Genomic DNA, 25,442 nt, shown 5'->3' with positions numbered 1-25,442 from the left:
AAAGAAAGTTGGTTGATTTGTGGTTTGTGAACAAGTCTACACACTTGAACTTTTCACAATCATCAGCTAAGCTCCCAACCTCCCTCCCAGTAGCTGTACCTCTGCCCTGGTTGTGCTATCCAGCAAATGTAGTTGATTTTGTTCACAGGTGTGAAAAGGGTGAGGGGGTCTTGTCCTTGCTGCTGTACTTGTAACTCATTAGGTGTTCAGACCGACTTAAGCCCTGCATGAAAAAAGCAGCCCCTTTACTTTTTTGAATGCTGGTGGTTCACCAACACAGGGGGATTAAAAAATGTAGGGTTGGTCCTGCAAAAAAGTTGAACCAAGCTCAATGTCTGCTGGACTGCAACATGACATCATCCAACAAGGAACTGCACCACATTTTTATTTTTCCCATGTGATTATAACAGCAATAGCAATAATACCTTTACAGAATTGTAAAACCTGGTCTTAGAGTATTATAAATTGCTGTGCAGTGCTTTGACATATGATAAACCTATGATTCTATTGTTTTAACTAGACTTCTTGGATCATATTTTGTCCCAAGAGTACCTGAAGCAACACACCTTCACCAGCCACACGCAGCCCCTGCTTTGTTTGACAACCTGTGTTTGGTGTGAATGCCTCCTAAAGCTCATCACTGGCAGGTAAAAAGAAGTTGCCGTTAATACCATGTGTCACGGTGGTAGCACACACAACCCCTGGCCTACAGTAGATTTATTTCAACAGAAAATATATCCAAAACAGTGGTTGCATAACAGTTGATGAGTTTAAGTTTTTAACTCACTAAAAGTATGTCAAATAAAGGACAATATCTCCAAATATGAGTGCTCTGTATTAATACATTGCTGATATTTCTTTAAAAAAACTAATTGCATGAAATACCAACATAGATTATACGAAAACTTGCGCGCTACCCACCATAAAACCACGATACTCGCAGTATGAACCCATTGTGACAGCATACCATTGTTCATCAGAATCACTTTGAATCCCTAATTTGACACTAAAAAGAAATTAATGCCGCACAAGCAGGTTATTACCTTTTTTTTAATCAGATAGAATTCTTCCTTTCATAGAATAGAGTGTATTACCTTTAGATCTGTATTGCCTTAAAATTCCCTCTGAGTGCTCATTTACCATACCTCTTAAGATGAATTATGGTCCTAATTAGGACGGTACCACTTAACCAAAACAAAGTAGCATTGTCCTCGTGTTTTTAAATGTTTATTTATCTCTCTGAACAAGCTCCACTGGTGAGGGCAGGCCTTGAAGACAAGACCCCACTGGCCCACCAACTGTAGCTTATAAATAGCCCAGACACACCTTCTCCCTAGTGAAAAGGCAGTGTGCCACAGCATGAAAAAAAGTACTTTGCTCTAATTAACAGTGTTTTTCTCTTCTCTTGGCCTAGTATCTCTCCACTTCACTGCATTTACATTTACATGGCAGGCTTTCAGTTGACACTCTTGTCCACAGCCACTTAAAATGAACTCATAGAATAATTACGAGATCACAACGTCGATTACGGGCAGCCTACAGTAAAGAGTGCAGGGGTGAGAGCGACAGCGCCCCGACAATATTCTTGTGGTAATGCAGTGATCCTCACAGAGAGGGTGTAAGAGAAAGAAGAATAAAAAAATGAGCCAAGGAGAGACATCGAAGGTTTCATTCTTTCTAAGAGCAATTTATAGCAAGCAGAGAAGAAAGATTAGAGAGAGAGGATATGATTGAGCATTGAAAGGCTGACGTGAGGTTCTTCTTGAAGAGATGATTTTTTTTTCTTTGACAGAAATTGTGGAGTGACTGTGGAGGCCCACTAACAGGGCCCCTGCTGCTTGACGAGCTACACTCTCTCTAAAAGCTCTGAGTAAATTTGGTAAGGGGAGATATACTCCAAAGTAAACTCTTGTAAAAAATGCATACATGTTGTTGTGCAGTGTTTGCTCTGGACAAGTGGAACAGTTTTCAAAGAGCAAACTTGAGCTCTTCACATTGTGCCCCCCTCTCGTTGCAACACTTGATAGTCTTATACCCTCATACCTCACCTTCCAAATAGAATTGCAATAATAAGTTGATGCATGATATTCACAGTATCACAATGTGTATTGTGGAACTGAAAAATGGGCCCAAATATCAAGTAAACATGGCTTGTGGAGGAATCATTGTGAAGCCGCTTTTTTGTTAGTTGAACTAATTGTGTTCTCTGTAACCCCCTACCAAAAGCAAAGTGCATTCAGATACATTGAGAATTCGAATTTTGTTCCACTTTGACAGCTGGAGGGGTTTTCAGTCCATTGCTTCTGGCCACAAAAAGTAAAAAATGTCCTGACTGACCTTACAGATGTTACCAGGAACTCCATTTTCACTTTTTTCATCCAGATCATCTCAGTTCTGCTCCTGTCATGCAATAATACACCTCATGATAGCTACATTTCTTTTCATTTCATTTAAGTCAAAACATTTTCAGCTCAGGTAAGAGTTTTGTGCAATTCTGCGCCTCGTCTTCTGTGTGCAGGGCACTGGGAATAGGGAAGGGGCCATTGGCCCTCACACTTCACACCCACTTCAATTCGCAGACTGCTGTATTGCAGCTTGTGTGATTTCCATTGTGTGATGGTCTCTTAACTTTCATTCATGTTGATTCCAAATATCGTTTCAAGTCTAATGATGCAACAGAATCGCAGCATTCACCGCACTTGTAACCACCTATGGTTATTGCGTAGGTTCAGTCAAGATCAGACATTAGTTCTGTATCTCAAAGTGTGTATAGACGTGTTTTTGTTTTTTGTTTTTTTGCATTAACTTATCATTATCAATAATAATAATAATAATAATAATAATAATAATAAATACTTGATCGTGCAATGTAACAGCTACAAAATGACACCATCTTTTGTTTAGATTGGTTCCCTACCAACCCATGTTATCTATGCAATTCTGTTTGCCACCGGGTACGATCTCCTGGGAAAATGAGGAGGTGTGTCAGCCAGTGTGCAACCAAAACAGGACGAGGATAGCGCTTTTTTTTTTCCTCTGTAGCTATCAGTAGCTCAGTTACCTAACAGCTGAAATACATGAGGCACGGACGCGGGGTGTCCGTGCCTCCGTCCGTCCCCCTGGATCTCCAGGGGTTTTTTACCTGCTACACAGATTCCGTCTCTGTACTGAGATGGAACTGAGACTGAGAGTTGCTGCCAGCTTCACTGTGTGTGCATTGAGTTTTGGCAAGTGATAATGCTATTAGTTATGGAGGGTTTGGAAGCATATAGGCTATATCAACTGGTACTGAATTAATTAACTGGATCATTTTAACAACAGGATGCACTGATTTGATTGCTATATTTTAATGTGAAATGTAAACACACACAGGGTTGCTGTGCTGCTTCACATTGCCTCTGGTACAATGATGTTTTCATTTATATCATTTTTAGAGAGATTGCAATCATTTTTACATAGTTCTATGTAGTTTTATCTGTTGGGGGGCTGTGAAGCCATGCACAGCGAGAAATAATTAGACCAGCCACATAAAGTTAACGTTGAACAGCGCTGTGCTGGGATTCACTATTAGGGTTATTCTCTGCTATGGGCATGCTGCGGCACATGTGCCATGCTGCAACCATGTCCATGTATTTTGGCCGGAGTATTTATGTAAATTATTTGTGATTATTATCCCCAGTAGGAAAAATGGCGGACAGCAGAACAACCAAACTGTGGAAGCTGTAGTAGATGCAAGGTTCTGAGGAAAACAGAAAGCTTTCAGGTTGTCCTGAAAGCAGCATCAACAATAATACCAGATGGAAACACAAAGGGGAAAAAATTAAAGAAGTTGAATGTTTCCACTTTAATAATGATGTTTTCATCTGGACACTTTTAATTCTTAAATTTTGTTTAATGACGATTAGGATCTAACTGAAAAACAAGGTTATTTATTCCTTTAAGCAAGAGCACTTTATGTGAACGGTGAAATTTCAACTTAAAATGGTATATCTGTGAGTGCATGTAATTTCATTGCTCCCCTTCTTCCTGACATCCTTCTGCTCTAAACCTGCTCACATAAAATTGCAGAAGCCGTTACCCTGCCATGAACTTGGGTGCACACTGGCTGTCACCCAGATTCCTGGTGTTTCACCTTTTCTATGAGCAGTAGCATTCTAAAAAACACTAGCGCGTTTCATTTTCCCTGATCAGGATTCCTCCCAGAAGTCAAGCTGTGACTTACTGTCTTGTAAATATTTTAAAAGAAACAAGTGGCAGTTGGTGCAGTGTCTACTCGTCATGGGGAGCGACATTGCTGAACACACTGATGCACATTGCCATGGCAATGGGCACAGTTTTTGTTCAGGAGGGGACTGAGAACAGACATAGCTTTGTGTACTGTATGTCTGTTATATGTGTGTGTCAGGGAAGATAAGTGCAAACCTATGGAGCTGAGGGTCCTTTTGCACACAAGGACATGGTGTTGCTGAATGCACCAAAAGGGTACAGCAGCTGTTAATGTGAGTGTTGTCCTCTGTGCCATTCATACAGCCTTTGTCACTACACCTCCCATCTCTTCTCCCTCTCTGTCTCCAGTCTCTCACAACTGTGGCCTCATTCCCTCTTTCTCCATCATTTTTTCTCTTTATTAACCCCCCCCCCTTCTTTTTTCTCCTTCCTGTCTTCTTGCTCTGTCGTTGTGAGCTTCTGATTATCTATCTCCCTGCTTTCTTCTCCCTCCTCCCCTCGTTCTCCCCTGCTCCACTTCTTCAATCTGTTTCTCTCGTTTGCCCTCGCCTTTTCCCTCCTCTCTCTCTCGGTTTCCCTCTGCCTCTCTTTCTTCTGCAGCCTCAATGTTCCTCTGTGTGAATAGCTGGGATGCTTTTGTAGAAGGTTTCCATAGTGACAGGCCATTTGAACAAGTTGTCATTCACGTCTGTTTCCCTGTAAGCTAGAGAAGGGCCATGTTATCTCCCCCTGACACACAGTCAGACCTACGCCACTCAATCACCACGACTGTTACCCTGCAACCAGCGAGCTGCAACACATCTCCTAGCTGGAACTTAATTACGAGCACGTCTCGCTTCTGTTCATCTCCTTTCGCTGAGCGGAGTGACGTTTGGGCGACGCTCTGTGAGACCAAGTTGCAATTCAATCATAATTTGCCTTGGAAACTGTTAGTCAGGTTCATTTTAAGGAGGAGCATGTAGAATATTAACGCTAGTAAATAATTACCACAAAACAGGATGCAAATTTACTTTGCAGTTAATACACAACTCTTTGTCATTTACATTTACCTAGTCTAAGTACAAATAGTTTAAACAAGGACTGCTAACAAGAACTACTGATAACTTTCATGCTTCTTCTTGCTCTCGAAAACACCCAGATTGGCAAAGGCAGTCACAAATACCAACATCCTCTTTGAAAAAGGAATGAAAGAAATTTATGAGAAACATTAGGGTCATTTTATTTCCCTCCATTTTACCATTTTAGATACGTTTGTGTATTCATGTTTTATACTTATGTGTATATTCAGACATTGGAGTTATAACCAAGCCCCTAGGAAATGTGCTGGGCTCTCAGAGCCAATTTTACATAGTGGCCAAACGTGGAATTATAACATCTGGGCCTGTCGTGTGATGCCATGGGATCTAAAAAGTGTACTTGCATTTTGAAAGAGATGTCTATAAATCAATGGACAATTTTATTTTTGATGATAGTTGATCTTAAAAAAGGCCTGAGAGCCAAAATGTCATCTGAATATAAAAGAAATGCATAAGAAGCCAGAGTGTGCAACACTACTGTTTCCTATACTTGTCTACTGCCAATGATCGGCACCTACAGCCCTCGGTGTGAGTCACTTTCTACATTATAAATTATTCTGAGCGTCACAACCCCCTCGAAATGACTTGTGTCACTATCGTGATGTGATCAGTTTGGTCCAATAACATTTCATTAGTCTATAGCATGATTAAATAATTTATCTCCATTCAAGTTAGCCAAGGGCTAAACTGGATGTTAGCCGCTCGGCTGGCAGAAGTCTCTTTGTGCTTGCTCTGTGGACCCAATGATGTGGAAGATCCGGGTAATTTCATACCCCCAAAATCAAGCTTTTATTCACTTCATGTTCCACTAAGCAACTTTCATAGGAATGAACGGGGCCCTGTCTCCAATGCATTTCTCTTTTAAATGTATTGCCTTATTCTAAGAGTTAATAATGGTAATAATATTAGTTATTTTTATTGTAAGTATGGTAGTGGTTCTAGTATCTGTTACAGTAGTGGCAGCAACACAAACAACAAGTACCACGTTCAGCTCAGTTCAGGTCCTCTTCAGTCTAATCTCTTTAAGGGAGTGCAACTTGCACTTGAGAGCAGTACAGTTAAAATCAAATAATACCTCATAATAACTCAAAATGAGTTACTGAAAAGGAAGCAGGCTAATCTAATAGCACTGGCACCAGCAGTCAAATTGCTAGAAATGTGCTTATTGAGTCTCCTTCAGATCCTTCATCACTTTGAACTCTCTGAGCTCGATCAACTCCTTTTCCCCTCTGAATAATTTTTGTGGCTTGAGACATTAAAGGAAATATAGGACACTGCTGCGTCATTGGGATCTCCAGTGTTTTGCACTTTGGAACAGCTCCACACAGTCTCATTAACAAAGGCATGTTCAATCAAGCACAGGTTGAGCGGAAAGGATTACAAATAGGCTTACTGTCTGAACAGGGGCTGGTACCAGCGTGTCATGGCCGTGCCATTGTCTTCCATGGTGGGCGTTGGGCGTGCGGTGACAGTGTTTTTCCGCTCTCTTGTGACAGCTTGGGGAAGAAATAACAGCAGACTTTCCTCTCCTGTCCAGTCCCGTCTGGCTATGAATGATGGGAGGTTAATGAGCCAAGCAGAGGTGACCGCTAGTGAACAGGAACATTATGTTCAGCTCTCTGTGGAGCATCTCCCTGTCACCTCAAACTCTAATAAACACAAGACTCACAAAGAGAAGCTTACAAATTAATCTCATGGTCTCCTTTGACACAGTTAGTAAATTGTTTTTCACACATTTTACATGTTAAAACTGCAGGAGAATGATATTATAACAAAGTATAAGACTATATAAGACTATAAGACTATTGACATAATTTTTTTAAATAAATGTGCCAATTAGCCTTCATTCTCAATTTTAAGAGAGGAGACTGGGTTTCAAAGAAGAAGCTGAAAGAGTGAGTGATTTCTCTCTTAAAAGAGGAAGATGAGGAATCCCACAGAGAGTTTACGTAGTACTGTAAATTTCACAGATTTAGGTTGTTTTCTTAGGAGGGAAGTGAGACTGACTGGATTCCACTGTTTCCTTAACTGTGGGAGCAGTGACTCATAGGGCAATTCCAGAGTAGTCTCAGGACACTTCAAATGGTGAAGACAAAGGCCACTTTAACTGAGACAGAGGAGCTCATTTGCATTGCAGTGAGGGGTTGCCCTTTTGATTCAGAGTCTAGGAACATGACACCTTTTTCCTTTTTATTATTCTGTTTTTACTGTCTGCCCTTTTGTGGGTGGTAGGTGGTGGAGGTGTTTGGTCAGTAGGAAAATGTCACTGTGCCTCTGTCGCAGAATGCCCCCTCCCCTCCCCTTCCCCTCATTTGTTATGTGTGAGCTGTTGTTGTAGTGATGGTGTCAGTGGCTCAGGCCTTGGCTTTCCCATGGGCTTCATCTCTGGGAGGGAATCACACCAATGTCACACAACCTCATTTTGCATGTGTGCGTGTGTGCATCGAACCTGATAATAGTTAAAAGGGCATTACCTCTTTTAGGACCGTTATTGACCTCCATCAGTGAACAGGTAGCAAGGGTGAAGGTTTCATTTCAACGTGTGGGGGATAAAAAAGGGGGTTGGGGTCCTCCACCAAGAAATCTTGAGTGCTTAATTTTAGGGCTGGGTGGTACATCGTTTCTGCTGGAAAATTTCGACACTTCCTTATTTTGCTGCTTCACAATAAAAGTTTTTACATAACAATATAACGGGGGAATTTTATTTCTAAGACTCTACAGGAATTAAAATATGTTTATTACCAAATAAGCAAAGCTTTATAAGTGGCTTTTCTTCAATTGAGACAAGTCTAATAATATAGCAGGGAGGAAGAGTATAAGCAGAAACAGCCACATTGAGATGTTGATTGAAGAGCTGCTGACAACAGGCTCTATCTGCACCTCTGCAAACAGCTCACCTCCAACAGGTAAACTTCTTTTACCTGCCCTGCTGTGGAAAAACACATTCAGCAAAAATTACAGGGGACTTCAGCCGTGGTTCAACTTGCAACTGATCATGTAGCCCACTTTGTAGAAAATACCGGCATATATATCGTGTATCGCCATTCAGCCTGAAAATACCGGGATATGAAATTTTGTCCATATCGCCCAGCCCTACTTAATTCTGATTTCTGGTAAATTTTTATGCACCAATTTGTGCATTTTATGCATCAATTTATGGCGTTACTCTTTAATTTTGTCAAAGTAAATCCCTCTGCTTCTTTTATGTTTTTATTTTATTCTTTTTTTTCGGCGCTTGTTGTTAAGTCTGGTTATATTAAATGATTGGTTTATCAACCTGGATTTTTCTGTCATTGTTCAAGCAAATCTTGTGAAAAAAAATGCCAAATATTTTCTGGATTTAGCTTCTCAAATGAGAGGATTAACTGTTGTCTTTTTTACAAAATCTTTCGTTTTTGGATTGTTGGTCAGAAAACAGTCCATAGTAAGAAAAATGGATTCATCTGTTAAGATATTTGGCAGATTAATCAATGATGAAAATGATAGTGATAGTAGTTGAGAGACAGAGAGAGAGAGAGAAATTTTACATTAAATCTTAGTATTGTGATACCCACACAGCTCTAACACCTGAGAGCAACTGCTCAATAGGCTCCCTGAATGTTGTCTCATGTAGTATATCCTGACAATTTTCGCACTCCATCCGCCAGAGTTTTCTCGCTTATTAAATTTTAGGAAAAGGTTTGACGCTCTCCCTGTGTCACTTAGCCTGTTAGTTCACTGACTCAGAGAGCAGGTTAGGACATTTTCAGTGGGAAAAACTAAAACAATGTGATGTTTGCTCATTCACATAGTGTCCAGTTAGGAAGATGTATAACACTGTCAGTTCATGTAAACATCTTAACCAGGGTTGTCTTACTTACATTAAAAAGTTGATTAGAGGGGCATCGGTGGCTTAGTGGTAGAGCAGGCGCCCCATGTACAAGGCTGTTGCCGCAGCAGCCCGGGTTCGAGTCCAGCCTGTGGCCCTTTGCTGCATGTCATCCCCCCTCTCTCTCCCCTTCACACTTAACTGTCCTGTCCATTAAAGGCAAAAAATGCCCCAAAAAATATCTTAAAAAAAAAGTTGATTAGAGCTTGAATGCTCATCCATATTTCAAATTACTCTTTGCAAGTACAGATCCTTGACTGTTTCAGTGATTCTAGTCTGTGCCTTAATCAGCACAAAGAGAATCAAATGCAATGCTTTGTTTCATAAATGGTGGCATGAATATCGTTGGTGGAAAACAGCTCATTTCTTTGCAGCAATATAGCAGCTTTTATCATGTCAAACCTGTCACTGCAATCAATGCAGTAATTCTAAAAGCTGAGGTATAAACACTATAATAGAAGCTTATAAAGAAATAAAAATACTTTAATTACTTTCCTCCACACATTAGAACAACACCGTAATTGTAGTGAGCACCGCTCCCTCAAACACATCAACACTTTTTATTGAAACTAATAAGGAAAGGAAATCAATGTTATTTTTTCCTAATATATTGTATATACAGTTCATATACAGGAGTACATGTGAGTGTGTTGCTTTCTCACCACTGCCTATCTTGTTTAAGTATTAAGTCACCACAGGGAAGGATTAGGTGGATTAACAATGCCAGGCATTTCTCTGCACAGTCACATGGACACTAAGCATTCTGGGAACCCACGTGTCCTAACCAGTGCCTCATTCTGGAGCTGCTTTTTTAAGGGCCAGACTGCGAGGATGGCTTCACCATACCTCTGCCAAAATTAGACTAGTTGCCACTGCTCAGTGAGGCCTTCAAACTCTGTAGACAAGTTGACAGTGGAGCTGCTTTTGTATGCAACGTGGGAAATTTACCAGAAATTGTGTTTGTCAGAAATGTCAGCCTGGCAGAACCACCTAACCTGTTCATTAGACTGTCACTGAGGAATTTTGTCCACAGTTTGTTTTGGCTATTTCAGAGCTTCTGTGTTTGTGTTGGAGGATCATCACAGAGGCTCAAAACCTGGTGTTTTTAACGTTATGGCCCTCATTTATTTATTTCCCATTTCCCGCTATCCTCTTGTAGTGTGTCCTGAGCTCACACACACTGCTGCCCTGTGTGGTTGACCTGAGACCACACACTCACATGTTCCCACACACACAAACACACAGATTGGATTAGCTTCTTTGGATCTTGCCCAGATGCTGTGTGGTAGGTCATGTAATAATTGACCCATACCAGTCCAGGAGGAGTTTTCTAAAACCCCATTAAGTAATACTGTCCTTTCAGATCTTTTAGAAGAGACCCTTTTCTACTTTTTATTCTCAAAAAAAACAAAAAAAAAACTGCCTCCACAGACTCGACAATTGCCTGAGCTAAATAATCTGTCACAGTTAATGTAAAGCCTTAGTTAGCCTCTGATTTATTGTTATTTCATTGTTCCAACATTCAGCATTCTCATATGAATGTATCCATTTACACTCTGCTCACTGTCAATCACCTACAGCAAGAAATGAAAGGTAGTGGAAAATTATCCTGCAAAAAATGAAACTTTCCTCTCACATGAATATTTTTCAAATTATTTTGAATGCAGGTGCAACACCGTCAAGGTTGTATTGCAACAATAAAAACCAAGTTAAATATACAGTATATATGCATCACAAACTGATTGACGGTGCGATGTAGACTAGATATAGACAGTAAACGAGCTGTAACTCAAAATAACATCACTCTTCTGCTTTAAGTGTTATGGGATAATGCTTTCCACTGGAAAGGAAGACAGATTTCCCTTTATAGTGTGTGTGTGTGTGTGTGTGTGTGCAGGTTGCTCATTAGAGATCCAGACTCATAAGGTATATTTATCTGTTAAAAGGATGAAAAGGAGTGTTTGTTTGTGTGTGCATGAGATGTTCCGTGTGTTTTTTCACAACTAGCACTGTCGTGTCTTAGCTTGTTTTATGTGAAACTTGGCTCAGAACACAGAGCAGGCTAATAAAACATGTTTGTGTGCTGGAGGCAGACTGGGAAAGCAGTGACAGACTGGTGTGTGTTTGCCGTAAAGAGTGAAAATGAGCTAAATGATCCTCAGCCCACATAGCTTTTGACAAGCGTCTGTGGTGGCAGGCCTGTCTCTCCTGCGTTCACACAGCCTCACGCCGTTCTTTATTGCATTACAGTCTGCGTTCATTTGAGAATAATATGTCAGGCTGGGATATAAGCCAATCAGCACACGTTCCCTGCTTGCTGTTGTCTATTTACCCTTTTTGTCAGTGGTTTCCTCTGTCTTGCTGCCTATCCCTTTTCCCAACTTTCAATCCCTCTCACCCTCTTTTGTCTCTCCCTCTGACTTGCAAAACCTCCACATAGAGGCAGGTGTTCACACTTACACATGATATAACATCTCACGGTGAGTCAGTAATGAGAGATGGATGCTCGATGGCTCACGTTTGTTAGGTGTGGTGGCATATTTTTCCAGCTTTTCCCAGTTGGAAATCAAGAGAAAACACAACAGTCAACGGTAGATTTATTTGCTAAAGCTTTTAATATTTAGTATTATACAGTTTAACGCGATGATGATTAATACATGATAGAGGGGTCTCATGAAAGGAGAAAACAATGAAAATACCCTATGTCTCTGAAAACTGGCATTATCTTTTGAATAAATCTCAAAAGAACATTTTTTGTGTATTTTAATGTCCACATTCCAACATTTTCTCTTCCTGTAAGCTGTCAAAATGATGATGACTCATCTTTTTGATCCCATTCAGTTACATGTGATTACAGATCTTGGCGCAATCCAGCCAACCCTTCCCATCATATAAAACCTTCAAGCTTGATTAGCACTAGCGGGTACGTGAGTCTTAAGGTGTGTATCTGGGTGTTGGTTTACACCATGATCAGCTTTCTGCACTAGAATTAGATTAACCAACTAAACTAGAAGACAAGCCATCCTTGATGGCTACCAACAGTGTCTATGTCTCTCCACTTTGGATCTCAAAAGTGAAATCACTCTTGGCATCAAGTCCTGCGCCCGACCTCTGTTACATGTGGAAACACGACAAACTGCGGAAGCAAATTACTGTCAGAGTTATTTCATGTGATCTTTAAGGAGAAGTTCAGTAACATCAAATCCCAGTAAGAAGAAAAATTAGATCAGCCAATTTCGGCTGGTAGTTTGTATTCATCCGCAGCTTTCCTCTGAATCTGAGAGTAACTTCTATTTCTTCTTATTTTTCTCCCTCCGATTCCATTTCACTGGCCTTCACTGGCAAACGTAACAAATCAGTCTGAGATTATGTAAAAAATTGTGACTGTGACACTTCAGTTGTGCGCTTGACTCATCAAAATAAATTTCCATGTCACAGCTTTTCAAAACTGAGTCACGAAACTGTTTCAAGATGAGACCAAATCTCTCAACATGTTGTCTTAAGAACAAAGACTATCTTTCGTACAGTAGTATGAGTCTGTGTTAAAAGATGTCACAGCCAGCAGAAATGACTGTCCAGTCTGTTTTAAAAAAAAAGCCAGTCATCCTGGTCCAGGGATTACTGTTGATAAGATAGGGACCACAAAAGAGATACATTTCTTCTTCTGCCCTGCTGTCTCCACCTAAACCCTCTGTGTCTGTGTCACTGTTCATGCTCTCTGCTGCCCCCCATGGCACTTCTCTTTGTGCAAAGTCTGACCCAGAGCAGCTCTTTTCTTAAGTGCTAAAAAGCATGTGACTGCAGAGTTAAGACAGTGGTATAAACTGTCTCCACTCTGCCTCTACTGAGATTGTTGCACCTGAAGAATTAAAGACACACTGAGACTTTATCTCTTTAGAATAGTCGAAGGGGCGTAGAGAAAGCACCAACACTTGTTTTTCTGCAGCCGCAGAGTCTAGTTGTGGTCAGGCTGTCACTACCTCCCTTGTCTTTCTCCCTAATGTGCTTCTCTGTGTCCCTCATTTCCTCCCCACCTCTGCTTCTCATACACCCCGAGCCAGTCTCACAAAGGAATGAGAAGGAGGAGAGCAAATAAGCCTGTGGTGGTGCAGAGAGGGAGGAGTGGAGCACAAAGACATGGAGATGGAGGAAGGAGGGGAAATGAGGTTGAATCTGAGGCTGTTGTGCCTCTAGGACCAAATCAAGATAGTCCAGTGTGTGCCAGCGTGGATAAGCACGTGACTATGTGGCTGTATGCATGTTTTTTTTGGTGTGTTTTATGATAGTGTGTTATATGTGTTTGCGTGGGCACCAATGTGCTTGTGCGGCTGAATATATGCATGTGGCTGGAGCTGTATTCAGTTTTATGTGTGTGTATGCGTGCATACTCAGCTCTGGCTGGCTCTGCGGCTCATCACACGCTACAGCCAACTGCTGATTACACAGCACTTGTTTTGTCCTCGCTCTACTCTGTTCTGCGCGTATTATCAGCCTGGGAGCCTGCGCAGAATTAGACGGAGAGCTTTGTCTAACACACAGTTACTCAAGTCTCCCTCTTCAGCTGTTTTCTCCTTGGCTCTGCGCTGCAGAGGACACCTTTGCTGCTGTCTCCGCAAGGCTGAGAAATAGTAATGTAGTGGTAGTTGATGAGGTGGGTGTACTACTAGGTAGATGGTTAGGTTACTGAGAAGGAAGTGGGTTTACTCTCCTAATTTATACATTCCAGAGGCCTTTTTAGCTTATAGGTGGCTATACTGTAAACAGCCAGAAAAAGAAGTGAGTATACCCCATATACCTGAATATACCCTCCACTACGCACTGCTGAGGACCCAGCAATAGTCAGACATTTGAGTGCAACACTCCTCACTCATTCCCTTGATCTCTCTCTGGGGCTGAAGCCTGTTTGCTCAGCCCAATGACATTATGACAATCAAGAGGGGATCAGTTCCATTCCACTTCCTGTCTGGAAGCTCCCTGGTGTGTGTTTTGGGATAGTTTGGCATGCAGAGCTACATCGCCTCACTGATTCATTACAGTTTCCAGTGTTGTGACACCCTTAGCATCAGACAAGTGTTAGCAGGCCATGACTTATTGTCTCAATGAGGAGCTGTTGACTGATGCAAGCACTACACTGTGTCCTTTGAAAGGCAATCATGTAAAAGCTGATTACACAGTTGTTTTGGACAATTGATGTCCATTTTCAATGGAGTGGTGTGCAGTTATATTGAGTAAAGGAAGGGGCGGCTGGGCGTTCCTGCTTCCTGCTTGCTAAAGGAACTGCAGGGCTCAGTAAATGATGACAGGAAGGACAGCGGGGGGGAAGATAGCAGATTTCCTCTCATGTTCAGAGGGTTGGGAGGTAAACAAAGATGGTAAATTCTGGTAGGAAATCACAAAATCTTTTTTTCCCTGTAGTAACTGAGAACACATTTTCATTCCCTCAAATATACTGTTTTTTATATGTCTCTGCACAGTACACATATGTTGGATGAAGAACCATCATTGTTTACCTAGAAGAATAAATGATCCATCCTTTGTGGAAAGACATTGATCCCAGGAGGCCTGGATGAGCAGAACTCTGCCCACAACTAGGAATGTCCTGGTTTGTGAGGCATGACGGACTGCAAGTTTTTTTGTCTTCTCTCATGCTCTCTGCGTGCAGCCTCTCAGTCACTCAATGGGCAACAGAGCAAAAACCTTGTGCACAAATCCAATCAAACCCCTACTCATTTAACCATCAACCTAGCCAAACATTCCCGAGGTGCATTTAATTTGTCTCCCGTCTGAGCCCCCCTGCTCTCTCAGCACTGCAGCTTTAAATCGCAGTAGCAGCCAAGTGTTGACAGGCAGTTTTGATGTTGCTCGATCACACCTAGTGCAGTTATCCATTGCAGTACAGAAGCTGTGTTCAGACTTCTGTGTCAGCCTCATAACGAGGTTTATGAGAAAAGCAAGTGGGGCAGACAGTGTTTCAAGTGAATTCAGCCACAATACTCCCCAGTCTTTATAGGCTTTATAATGATTGACTGCATTAACCCCAATTTCTCTTTCTCTTTTCGTCTTTCCACAGGCGCTAGCAGCCAATGCAGGCACAGGGTTTGCCGTGGCAGAGCCACAGGTGGCGATGTTCTGCGGAAAACTCAACATGCATGTCAACATTCAGACCGGCCGCTGGGAACCCGACCCATCAGGAACTAAGAGCTGCGTAGGAACCAAAGAGGGTGTGCTGCAGTACTGCCAGGAGGTGAGTCACTGCAACACAGACACATTTCTGATGTCCATGCATGCTATCAATTTAAGAGAAGGGGTGAAATTCAAGCACCAAGGTCAGTTGGAAAAGGGCAGGAAGTGTGTTGTCATTTAGGTACAAGCAACGAAATGACAGATCATCAGATCAAATCAGTGGTTCTCAAACTATTTCTGTCATGCCAAAAACAAGCCAAGTTGAAATAAATGAAATAAAGATTATCATGTTGATTTTTTTAACGTCACCACATGAATCATATTCAAACAACTTTAGGTCTGCTCAATATTCTTCTTGCTGGACATCCACGCTCCCCTGCAGTGATCACTGGATAAATTGAGCAAGATATAGCATATTAATGGGTTGACTTGAGAGGTGCTGGTAGACAGATTTTGTTACATGGCAGGCGAGCTGTTTTCCCTGTTTTCAGTTCTTTTGCTAAGATAAATTAACTGGCAGTAGCTTCAGATTTAACGCACAGATTATATTGAGGCGAATTGGCTACTAAGGTGGAAAAATTCAGTTTTCATTTTACTGTGATTAGTCATCAGAGAGGCTATTGAGCTGTTCCTGTAAGACAGACATTATTTACAGTGCAGTGGGTGGCATTTCAATTAGCAGACCCTGCAACTGTCATTTTCACTAGCGGTCACTAAAATTAAGGACACTTTTTTCCAAGACATGGATATCCTGGCTCTTATTTACTTGTTCCTACTACTGTATCTCCTAACCTAAGAAGATGCTGGTACTACTGTCATGGTTATTATGCAGCTGGCCAAGAAACAAAGTAGGGCTGTACATTTTCAAGAAGCCCCCTCCGCGAGCTTCAGTTTCATTTATTGATGACAGTTTGATGGCATCTGGGGAAAGTGTAAATTGCGCGCTCTTTCATGGTTAAGTAGATGGCATCTAGAGAGTATAGAGCGTGGATTAAAGGATCCTGTTCAAGCTCCACTTATCGCACCTCCTCTCTCTTGCACACATAAACATACATACAAAATACATCTGTCATTATTTAGTATACGTTCTCTGCCTCTTTTTCCAACAGATGTATCCCGAGCTCCAAATCACAAACGTGGTGGAAGCCAACCAGCCAATTCGTATTGAGAACTGGTGCAAGAAGGAGAAGAAGGTGTGCAAAGGACATGCCCACATTGTGGTGCCTTACAAATGCTTAGGTAAGCTTGTACACTAATAAGTAGTTCAAGGGCTGGGGGAACCGCTTCAAGGGCTTTAAATGACCCTTCATGTTAGGTGTTCTCCAGTGACCCTCCCACCTTCTATATAGGTCCTTCATTCAATGTAGAGGAAGAGATTATAATATATCTTAGCTATAGGCAGAGGTGACATGGAGCAATATTGGAGCCTGATTCAGTTGACTAATCCTGGCCTTGAGCTGCAGATTGAGCAGATCCAGGCTGGATGGGAGCTAATGTCTCTCAGAAAGGATGGCTAAGGGGGAGGGAGGGCTATTATTGCTGGTGAGGCTTGTTGAGCAATAAAGCACAATCTTATTTCCCCCCTCAGACAGTGGCCATAAACTCACACAGACACAGTCAGTGAGAGGGAGGTCTGTGAGGAGGCCTGCTTTATTACTTCCCATTTCTTCATTCGCCTGTGCCGTCATACACACCTCTCTCCCTCCTTTGTCTCCTGCAGCATCACTGTAATCAGCAGTGGCAACATGGCTATATTCTGGTTTATTAAATGTCAGATACAGCCTCAGACTTTGCAGGCCACATTTCTCTGTGCTCCCTAACTTGCAAAAACACAGCACACTCCTGCTGCCTCTGAGGATTGCAATAACAGAGAAATACAGTTCTGAAACAAGACTCCTCTCAATACTTGTCCGGCTATGTCAGGAAAAAAAAGACATCTTCCTCTATGCTGCAAACCCTTCCCGGCACCCTTCCTCTGTCCGAGAGCCTCTTGCTGATTGAGTTGTGCCGCTTTCCGGGATGAAAAAAGCCATTAGCAGTTGCACTGGACTGTGAAATGGGCTACCATTCAAGAGCATTTTTGGCAAACGCAGAGAGGAGGCTTTTGGGAAATTCATGGGACAGCAAACACCACAACTGGAGTGGCTACTCTGTGGGTGAGACAGGAATACAAATGAGGGAGGTTCACTTGCAGAATCCATTTCCAAAATTCCTCCAGTTTGCTCTCATCTTACATCCTGAAGCTGTCTCACTCTGACTACCTGCCACACCTCGACGCATCTGTCCTCCTGTCTTCACTGTGCTCGGCTGTTGCATCCTTCAACAACCCAACTGACCTTTCATTATGATTCAGCAACTGTGCCATTTGATTGAAACAATCCCATTACCTCTCCTGGAATAATTAAATAGCTTCGTTGCTTGTTCTTGCACATTTTTTTTTTGTCATCATTGTTAAAGGTCTGCGCACTCATGCCTCATCAATTACAAAGGCCTCCTCTGCTGCTCTGCTGGGTTGCAAATGAGGAGTCTGAACAGAGAGAACAGAGAAGACAGATGGAGAAGGAGAGATAAACATAAGGTGTTGGCGAGAAGGAGGCTATTGAGAGGGTTTCTGCTTAATTATGTAATGGAGCATGTTAGGGGCTTAATTGGAGGGCTCTGATCATATGCTACGAGCCATGGCATGCCTCTGCCACCTCATCGCACCACACCTCTCCAGCCCAGTATTTGTCAGGCCTCTCTATCACATTAAAAGCAATGAAGATTACTTTTGAATTATTCATTATTTGTTATGTTCACATAGTGTTGGACATCAGAGATCCTGCCTTATATTCATCAGTGTACATTAATTATAGTTGAATCAAAAAGAAATGAAATAGACCAAAGAGAGGTGGGCTATAGCTTGAAGGATGTGATTAAAAGGGCCAGACTAGCACCCGTGTCAAGTTAATAGGTTTATATGAATAATGCAAGTGCAAAGGAAGGAGCTCAGTGTAAAAAAGAGAGATGGGTTATGCTGTATCCCATCTCTCCATGCAAAGGCTCAGTCACAGAGCCACAATCCCTCCGTGTTTCCTGTCCCCAAACAATGGCTCTGCAAATCAATGTGATTTTTGTTCCATGGCACTCTAATCCCTGCAGCATGATGTCTTTGTCAAACAGCAGAGGATTATTTTAGGGACTTTTTTATTATTATGTCTGGTATAGTGAGAAGAGTCAGTGGTGGATGTGTGACTGGGGTGTTGGTTAGTGTACATGGCAGACCATCTGTTACACAATGATTAAATTGTGGGGGAAAATTTGCTGGGACAACACAGACTGCAGCAGAAAAGAACATCCATGCAAAGAAAGCATTTTCAGGGGAAATAAGGATCCATTAAAAGGCAAATTTACATTTATTTTCTGTTGCTGTTGGGAGCTATCAGTAATAAATTACATTTATTTCAAGCATATTATAGCTTTATTTTGGCTTTTGAGCTACTTTCTACCATGTGGACTTTTCAGGAACAAAGTAGTTTAAGGCTGTGTTTTGGTGAGAAGTGGAACTGAATTAGTAACATTTACAGACATGACACATACTTTGCCTTTCCTGTTGACTAATCCTGTGGATTTATAGAAGGGCAGGGCACACAGTCACAACTACTGATATCATCAGATATAGGCCGAGTCTCGTGATTGTGAATAAGCTGATAATAGATACAAACCCAGGCTTGTTTCAGAGCACCACACCTCTGGCTCCACTCACTCCTTTGCCTCTGCGTTTTTGAACTGAGGCTGAACTTTGAAACACAGTGTGGCACAGTATCACAGATTTAACCTACAGTATGTGAAAGGTTAGCTAATGCTTAGACTTAGGCAAAAGCACCGGTTAAAGCAAAGGTGCTGTCTGTTGTTAAAAACTATAAATCTTTGCTGAAATTGGAACGTTCTTAACATGAGCTGGAACCCAGGAGTTTAATGCAAGTGCTCTTTCCATTATGTAACATCAACCTCTAGCTTCCTCCTGGTTTTGGTCATGTCTCCCCCATGTAATCCTTTCATGGTGGCGGATAAGATTTCTTCCACTTAAAGGGCACAATACATAATGTAAATGTAAACAGAAGGGCAGTGCCAAAAAATCAAAACACAAGACTGGAACTTGATATTCTCAAACTGTATGGCAAGAACTAACACTAGACAACAACTACATTGAACTTATTTAGATTTTAATAATGTTTAATGAGGCTGTTTAATATTTTCTTACAGCTTTAATTTTTGTCAGGTAGGAAACCTCAACATTTTGAATGATTGTAAGATGAGAAACACATAGTATGGATTTAATGTAAGACATTACAGATGGAATCATTAAATGCGGATTTCATACTGTTTACAATAAATTTCCCAACAGCAGGCTTCTTTTGGAAAGTCCTTGAAACACAATAGCCATATTATCAATGAGCAGATCTTGGTTGGTGCTTACTATAATTCACCACCTCACAGTACTGAGGGTATCATTCGTACTGTACTGTGTGTATTTTTTTTTACCTTCACACTCCCTAGATGCCTGTAGTGCTGCCAGTCTGGGGACTGGAGAGTGTTAGTGAAGGTTCCTGATAGACAGAAGGTTAAAGGAAAGGCAGATGAATAGAGTAGGCGGAGAGGAGGTCACAGAGAAGGAGGACTATATGCTCTCATACACACACTTGCACAACTACACACACACACACACACACACACACACAGAAAACACACAGAGCAGGGGTGCTTGCGAGGCACAGCTGCTCTCCAAACACCACCATCCATCACCCACTGCAGTTTGACTGCGTATGGCGTCTGCTTGAAACCCACTCTACCTCACAACCAAAGTAACCTGTGAATGTGAGAGAACAAGACAAAGAGAGAAAGATGAAATGAGGAGAGTGTGTGAGTGAATGAATCAGTTAGCACCCGATTTGCAGGATATGGAGCTGAAGGTTACTGGAGGTCGGTCTCACTCTCAGTTTCTTTCTCTGGATGTGGAGAGAGGAGGGATTTAGCGGGAGAGAGATGAGCACAAGAAGACATATTAGGATCGTTTTACTTGAGCAAATGTAGCAATAAAACAATGTAAAAATACTCCATTACAAAGTAAGTCATGTTTTCAAATTTTGCTTATGTAAAAATACAGTAGAGAAGTATTATCAGCAATATGTACTAAAATATCAAGAGCAAAAGCACTTGTGCAGAATGGCCACTTCCGGAGTGTTATTTTAGGTCTACTATCCTATTTTAATGCCACAGCTAGTCGAGATGGTGGTTAGTTTAACTACTTAATATACTGTGGGGTAGTTTAGGCAGGCTATAACAGTGCATCATATTCTATTAGTGTATCATATCTCAAAATCTTAATCTGTAAAGCAACTGTAGTTGTCCAATGAATGAAAATAAAAATACAATATCACCCTCTAAAATGTAGTGACTTAAAAGTAGTGATAGAAGAGTGTTTAGTCTTTAAAATGTCAGACAAGAAAATCCACCACAGTTTCCTAGATTCCAAAGAGGGGTTTCTCAAATTTGTTGTTTTAGTCCAAAAATATTCTATTTGAAACAATATGAAACAGAAAAAAAACAGTAAAATTTCTAATTTAAAAGCTGGAACCAGACAATGTTTATAATTTTCAATGGCATGATAACATGCAAACCTCTATTTAAGTAAAGTACTTGAGAAAATGTTTTGAGTTACTTTTCACTGGTGTTGGGCACAAACTGGAGACGCAGGAGAACGAGGGTCTGGAGGGATGAGGGGGGGGTTGTATGAGGGGGTGTTACTGTATCTCCTGGGCGGAGATGAGAAGCAGCTGCTGAGTCCTTTGCTATTTCCAGCTCTCTCGTCTTCCTACCCTACCCTCTCATTTTCCAAAACACTGCTTTTTTACCCTCTGCCTGCCTGCTTCGTCTGGCTCATATGAAGTGCTCCAGCAGCACTGCCTCAGGCCGAGGTCGCGGCGAATCGCTAAATGAGCCGTTATAGGACGGCTCCCAGCCCTGGTCGTGAAACCTCCAGACCCTCATTTATGTGTTTTCAGTCCGCCCATTCCTCAGCCACTCAGATCTGGACTTTGCCCTAAACCTTCTATTCATCCTTTCTCTCACCGCCTGGCTTTCCATCTGTTTCTGATGGCAGTGTTTCTACCTGAGCGCCTCGTCACACTGCCAGCCAATCAGCAGTCGCTGTCCTTTATAATCTTTCTTATGACCCCTGCACCATATGCTTACATGCACATGGTTTTCAACCTGCAACTATTCATAGGAATTCACAAGATGCCTTTCATGTCATGTATTTTTTTCCCAGATCTGCATTCTATCAGCTCATTCTATGAATAAAACATCACTGAATTTAATTCATCAAGAAAATGATATCATTGACCTGCAGAAAGAGTCTGGACTACCTTAAAAGAGTCACAGCATAAAACCGGATTTTCTCCACTGCCATTTTGATTGCAGAGTTGCAGCTGTGGCTATAGAGGAGAGATGAATCCCTCTCAGCTTCAGGTGCACAGGCAGATGTTCAAGTGTCAAATGCCCTTTCTGTCATACCACCGTAATGAAATGTAAAGGACCAGGCAACTATGAATTATTGAAACATGCCATTTTTTTCACTCATCTCATCTGGTATTCCTTTTATAGGTCCTCTTGGCAATTTATTGTTTCTAAGCCTGGCAGCGTTGTTGAGCAGTGACCAGGAAGGGAAAAGGGTTTTTTTTTGTTTTTTTTTGTGACAGATTGGTGGTGTGACTAACAGGCGTATTGGTCCGTGTGATTTGCTGTTACAGTGGGCGAGTTCGTGAGTGACGTGCTTCTGGTTCCAGAGAAGTGCAAGTTCTTCCACAAGGAGCGTATGGACATGTGCGTCAGCCATCAGCAGTGGCACGGCGTGGCCAAAGAGGTAAGGATGGAATTACTTAATAGGAAACAGTGGGAGGCTGCATCCCAAAGATAGCAGAGCAATGGAAAAGAAAGTTTGTGTGGGAAGAGGAAGTCTTAAGCATCAATTTAAAAGTATGCTATGCAGAATTATCCTAAGAACAATGTATAGACTGATACAAATATAATCCCTCTCAATTATCACTTACAGTATGACCCACCAGAAGTGTGTGGCGATGTATTTATCCACAGAGACCCTGCCCTCTGCAGGTGAGGTCAGGACTTAATAAAAAGGTAGTGACCAGGTGTTAGACCGTGAGTAGCACGCATTCAAGAAAGCCATGAAAATCGTGGACACAACGACAAAAAAACACAAATAGCAGATCTGGGATTTATTTTCGCTGCTACTGTTTACAAACAGTAGGTGACAATACCTGCATTGTCTACCTTTAACCTTTAGAAATAAAACTAAACAAATGTTTTACGCCTTCTCCCTGTCATACTGTTTAGACTTTTATTACTTTGCAATCTTTCCTCTCTCTTCCCTGATATCTTTCCACCTGTCTTTGTGAGTCTCTGAGGCCCTCTGATCACAGGCTGGCTAGGAGCCCTCACATTTCAGCTCCTAATCAGATTAGTGTTGTGGCTGTAATGCAGCTAATCCCCCCCTGGGCAGCTCCAGAGACGGCCCTTGGGGGCCACTCTGACCACGACAGTAAGAGCAGCAGCTCACAAAACCCATCAAACGTCTGCTCTTGTCTCTCCTTGCCTTGTGCTTCCGGACAGTTACTCTTCCGTAACACTAATACCTGAATCCGAGTATCATCTGCAGCTTCAGATAATGTGACATCCAGAGGCACAAGCGACCTACATTCAATAACAAATTTGCTACAGCTAAGCAGTAATAAATCGTACCAGCAGGAAAATATGGGTAAGAAAAATGACTCAAAACCAATCTCAGCTTGCTCACTAACTGCCACTGAGGTGTTCTTAAGCAGGGCAGCTAATCCTCCACTGCTCCAGTGGAGTTTCTCAGCAGTCATTAGACTGAAGTTGTACTCAGTAGCTCCTAGCTGATATATGAAGCATAGTGTTGTTGACAAATAGCACATCAGTTAAAAGACTGCATGACTTTTTGGAAGTGTGGCCCATTAATCACTTTAGTCAGCATGTGCCAAGAGAACTACTGTAGATCTAAAATCAGTATGTCTATACACCGTAGGTGGGTAGAGCTGTTACTATGTCAAGGACTAACACTATACTAGAAGTCATAAAATGAAAAGCTGGTTGCCTCACTGACTGTGTTTACAAGGTCTTTAGTATCCCGGTTTTGAGGCTTATCCCAGCTTTGAGCATATCCGGAATATGATGTTTACATGGAACACAGAGAAACCCGGTTATTCATATCCCTGTATACATGATAAATACCAGTAACCCGTTTTCTGATCACTGCATCCTATCTGCGCAGGCGTGTGTTTCGTCTTTTACGTCTTTTGTTTACAACAGATTGAGCGGGAAATGTGATATATTTATTATATTTAGAAGTAAGACAAAAATGAGACCTCTGTGGCTTCTAGCGGGCTTAGCGTTAGTAAATACTCACGTCGCATTACAGCTATGGCTCATCCACTTCATCTTCAGCAATGGGAGGAGAGAGCGACAACAAATATTGAATACGTCACCAACTTTGATAGGTATTTGGCTGTCACTGCCACCACGCAGTACAAGGCAACAGTGGATGAAAATATGTAGCCGTGACTGGTGGGATAGGATCGTTCTCATGGAGTTTACAGATTCAGAGTGGAGAGAAAACTTCAGAATGAGTAGGGCATCCTTCAGCCGGCTGTGTGACGTAGTTGAACCATTCATGAAACCGGGATAAGGCGTATACATGCTCCAGTATCCCAGCTTCTATCGGAGTACTCCAGGTGGCAAAACCAGGTTTCTTGAAACCGGGAAAAGGGCATAACCCGGTTTCTGAATTCGGGATATGGTGTTTACATGCACAAACACAAAAACGGGATACTTAAAAAACCCAATCAAAACCGGGATACTAAAGACCTTGTAAACACAGTCACTGAGGCTAGATAGCTACTATACACCTTTATTTTATTGCTGTTGTTGTTTTCTGTAAAGCATCTTTGAGTATCCTGAAAAGCGCTATATAAATCCAATTTATTATCATTATTATTATTATCATAATTATTATTATTATTATTATTATACCAAATCCTGCCATAGCATAAGAGTTTCGTAAGACATACAGGATATCAGGAGCATCAGACATATGACCCACAAGCCAGAACCTGCCTGCCAGAGTGTCCACTAGAGATCAAATTGGGCCGTATTTTAATTATATGATATTATCAAAATACCTTGGAAGAAGTCATGTACACACGTATAATAAAGAATAAGGACAGTGGATTACAAACAGGGATTCGCTCTGATTTTACTTTTTACTAGACCTCCATGATAGCTCAGTCACATAAAGGTGGCCTTGAATGTACTTAACTGTTGTTGTGGGCTTGAAAATAAAATGACAAGTTTCTCTTAAAACTAACATGCACATGTTATGTTAATTGCAGCAATGCACAGGCTGACTAGACAAACTAAAGTATTCATTAAGCTTCATTTGTTGGATTGATTTATTTGTTTATTCTTTCTTGAAAAATCTTAGAATTCAAGTGTATTCTTTAAAATTGTATTTTTAAAATAACTAAAAGATTTAATGAAAAATGAATAGCGTCTTTTTGCAGCTAAAAGTTCAATTTGTGAAAATCACTTTAATTAATTTTAAAGGACCAGTGCGTAGGATTTAGTGACATCTAGCGGTAAGGACTTCTCCCATGTGCCCTGCGTGAACTCCCGCTTAGGATTTCTTCATTCATTGCTCATTCTTCAGGAGGTTTTTATAATTATTCACAGAGGTCTCTTCCTCTTCAAAACAAACTGACCAGGTGATTTAAACCAGGTTATCATGTTCAGTATTTTTCTGATGACACTCATCCTGGAAGTGCTGCTAACTACAGTGGCCGATGCAAAAATGTGAACGGGCCTATCTAGAGCCACTGTAGAAACATAGTGGACTCCGTGGATGAGAATCTGCTTATACACTAAAGGAATAGAATAGAAAGAACTTTATTCATCCCCGAAGAGAAATGCAGCTGTCCAGCAGCTCATAAAAGACAAAAAACAACAACCACACT

At 41.5% G+C, this 25,442-nt stretch overlaps 1 protein-coding gene across 6 annotated transcripts in view; it reads left to right on the top strand.

Annotated features, from left to right (window-relative positions):
- Positions 1 to 25,442, top strand: part of aplp2 (amyloid beta (A4) precursor-like protein 2) — a 62,050-nt gene that overhangs the window by 16,273 nt on the left and 20,335 nt on the right. For all 6 annotated transcript variants that reach the window (XM_033630978.2, XM_033630975.2, XM_033630974.2 and 3 more), the window contains exons 2-4: positions 15,242 to 15,415; positions 16,464 to 16,593; positions 22,146 to 22,258. In XM_033630978.2, the coding sequence (XP_033486869.1) occupies positions 15,242 to 15,415; positions 16,464 to 16,593; positions 22,146 to 22,258 (417 nt within the window). The remainder of the gene's footprint in view (positions 1 to 15,241; positions 15,416 to 16,463; positions 16,594 to 22,145; positions 22,259 to 25,442) is intronic.

The sequence above is a fragment of the Epinephelus lanceolatus genome, chromosome 4 (assembly GCF_041903045.1).
Source record: "Epinephelus lanceolatus isolate andai-2023 chromosome 4, ASM4190304v1, whole genome shotgun sequence".
Lineage (NCBI taxonomy): Eukaryota > Metazoa > Chordata > Actinopteri > Perciformes > Serranidae > Epinephelus > Epinephelus lanceolatus.
The sequence above is the reverse complement of the archived record's forward strand: the minus strand, read 5'-3'. Positions and strand labels throughout refer to the sequence as shown.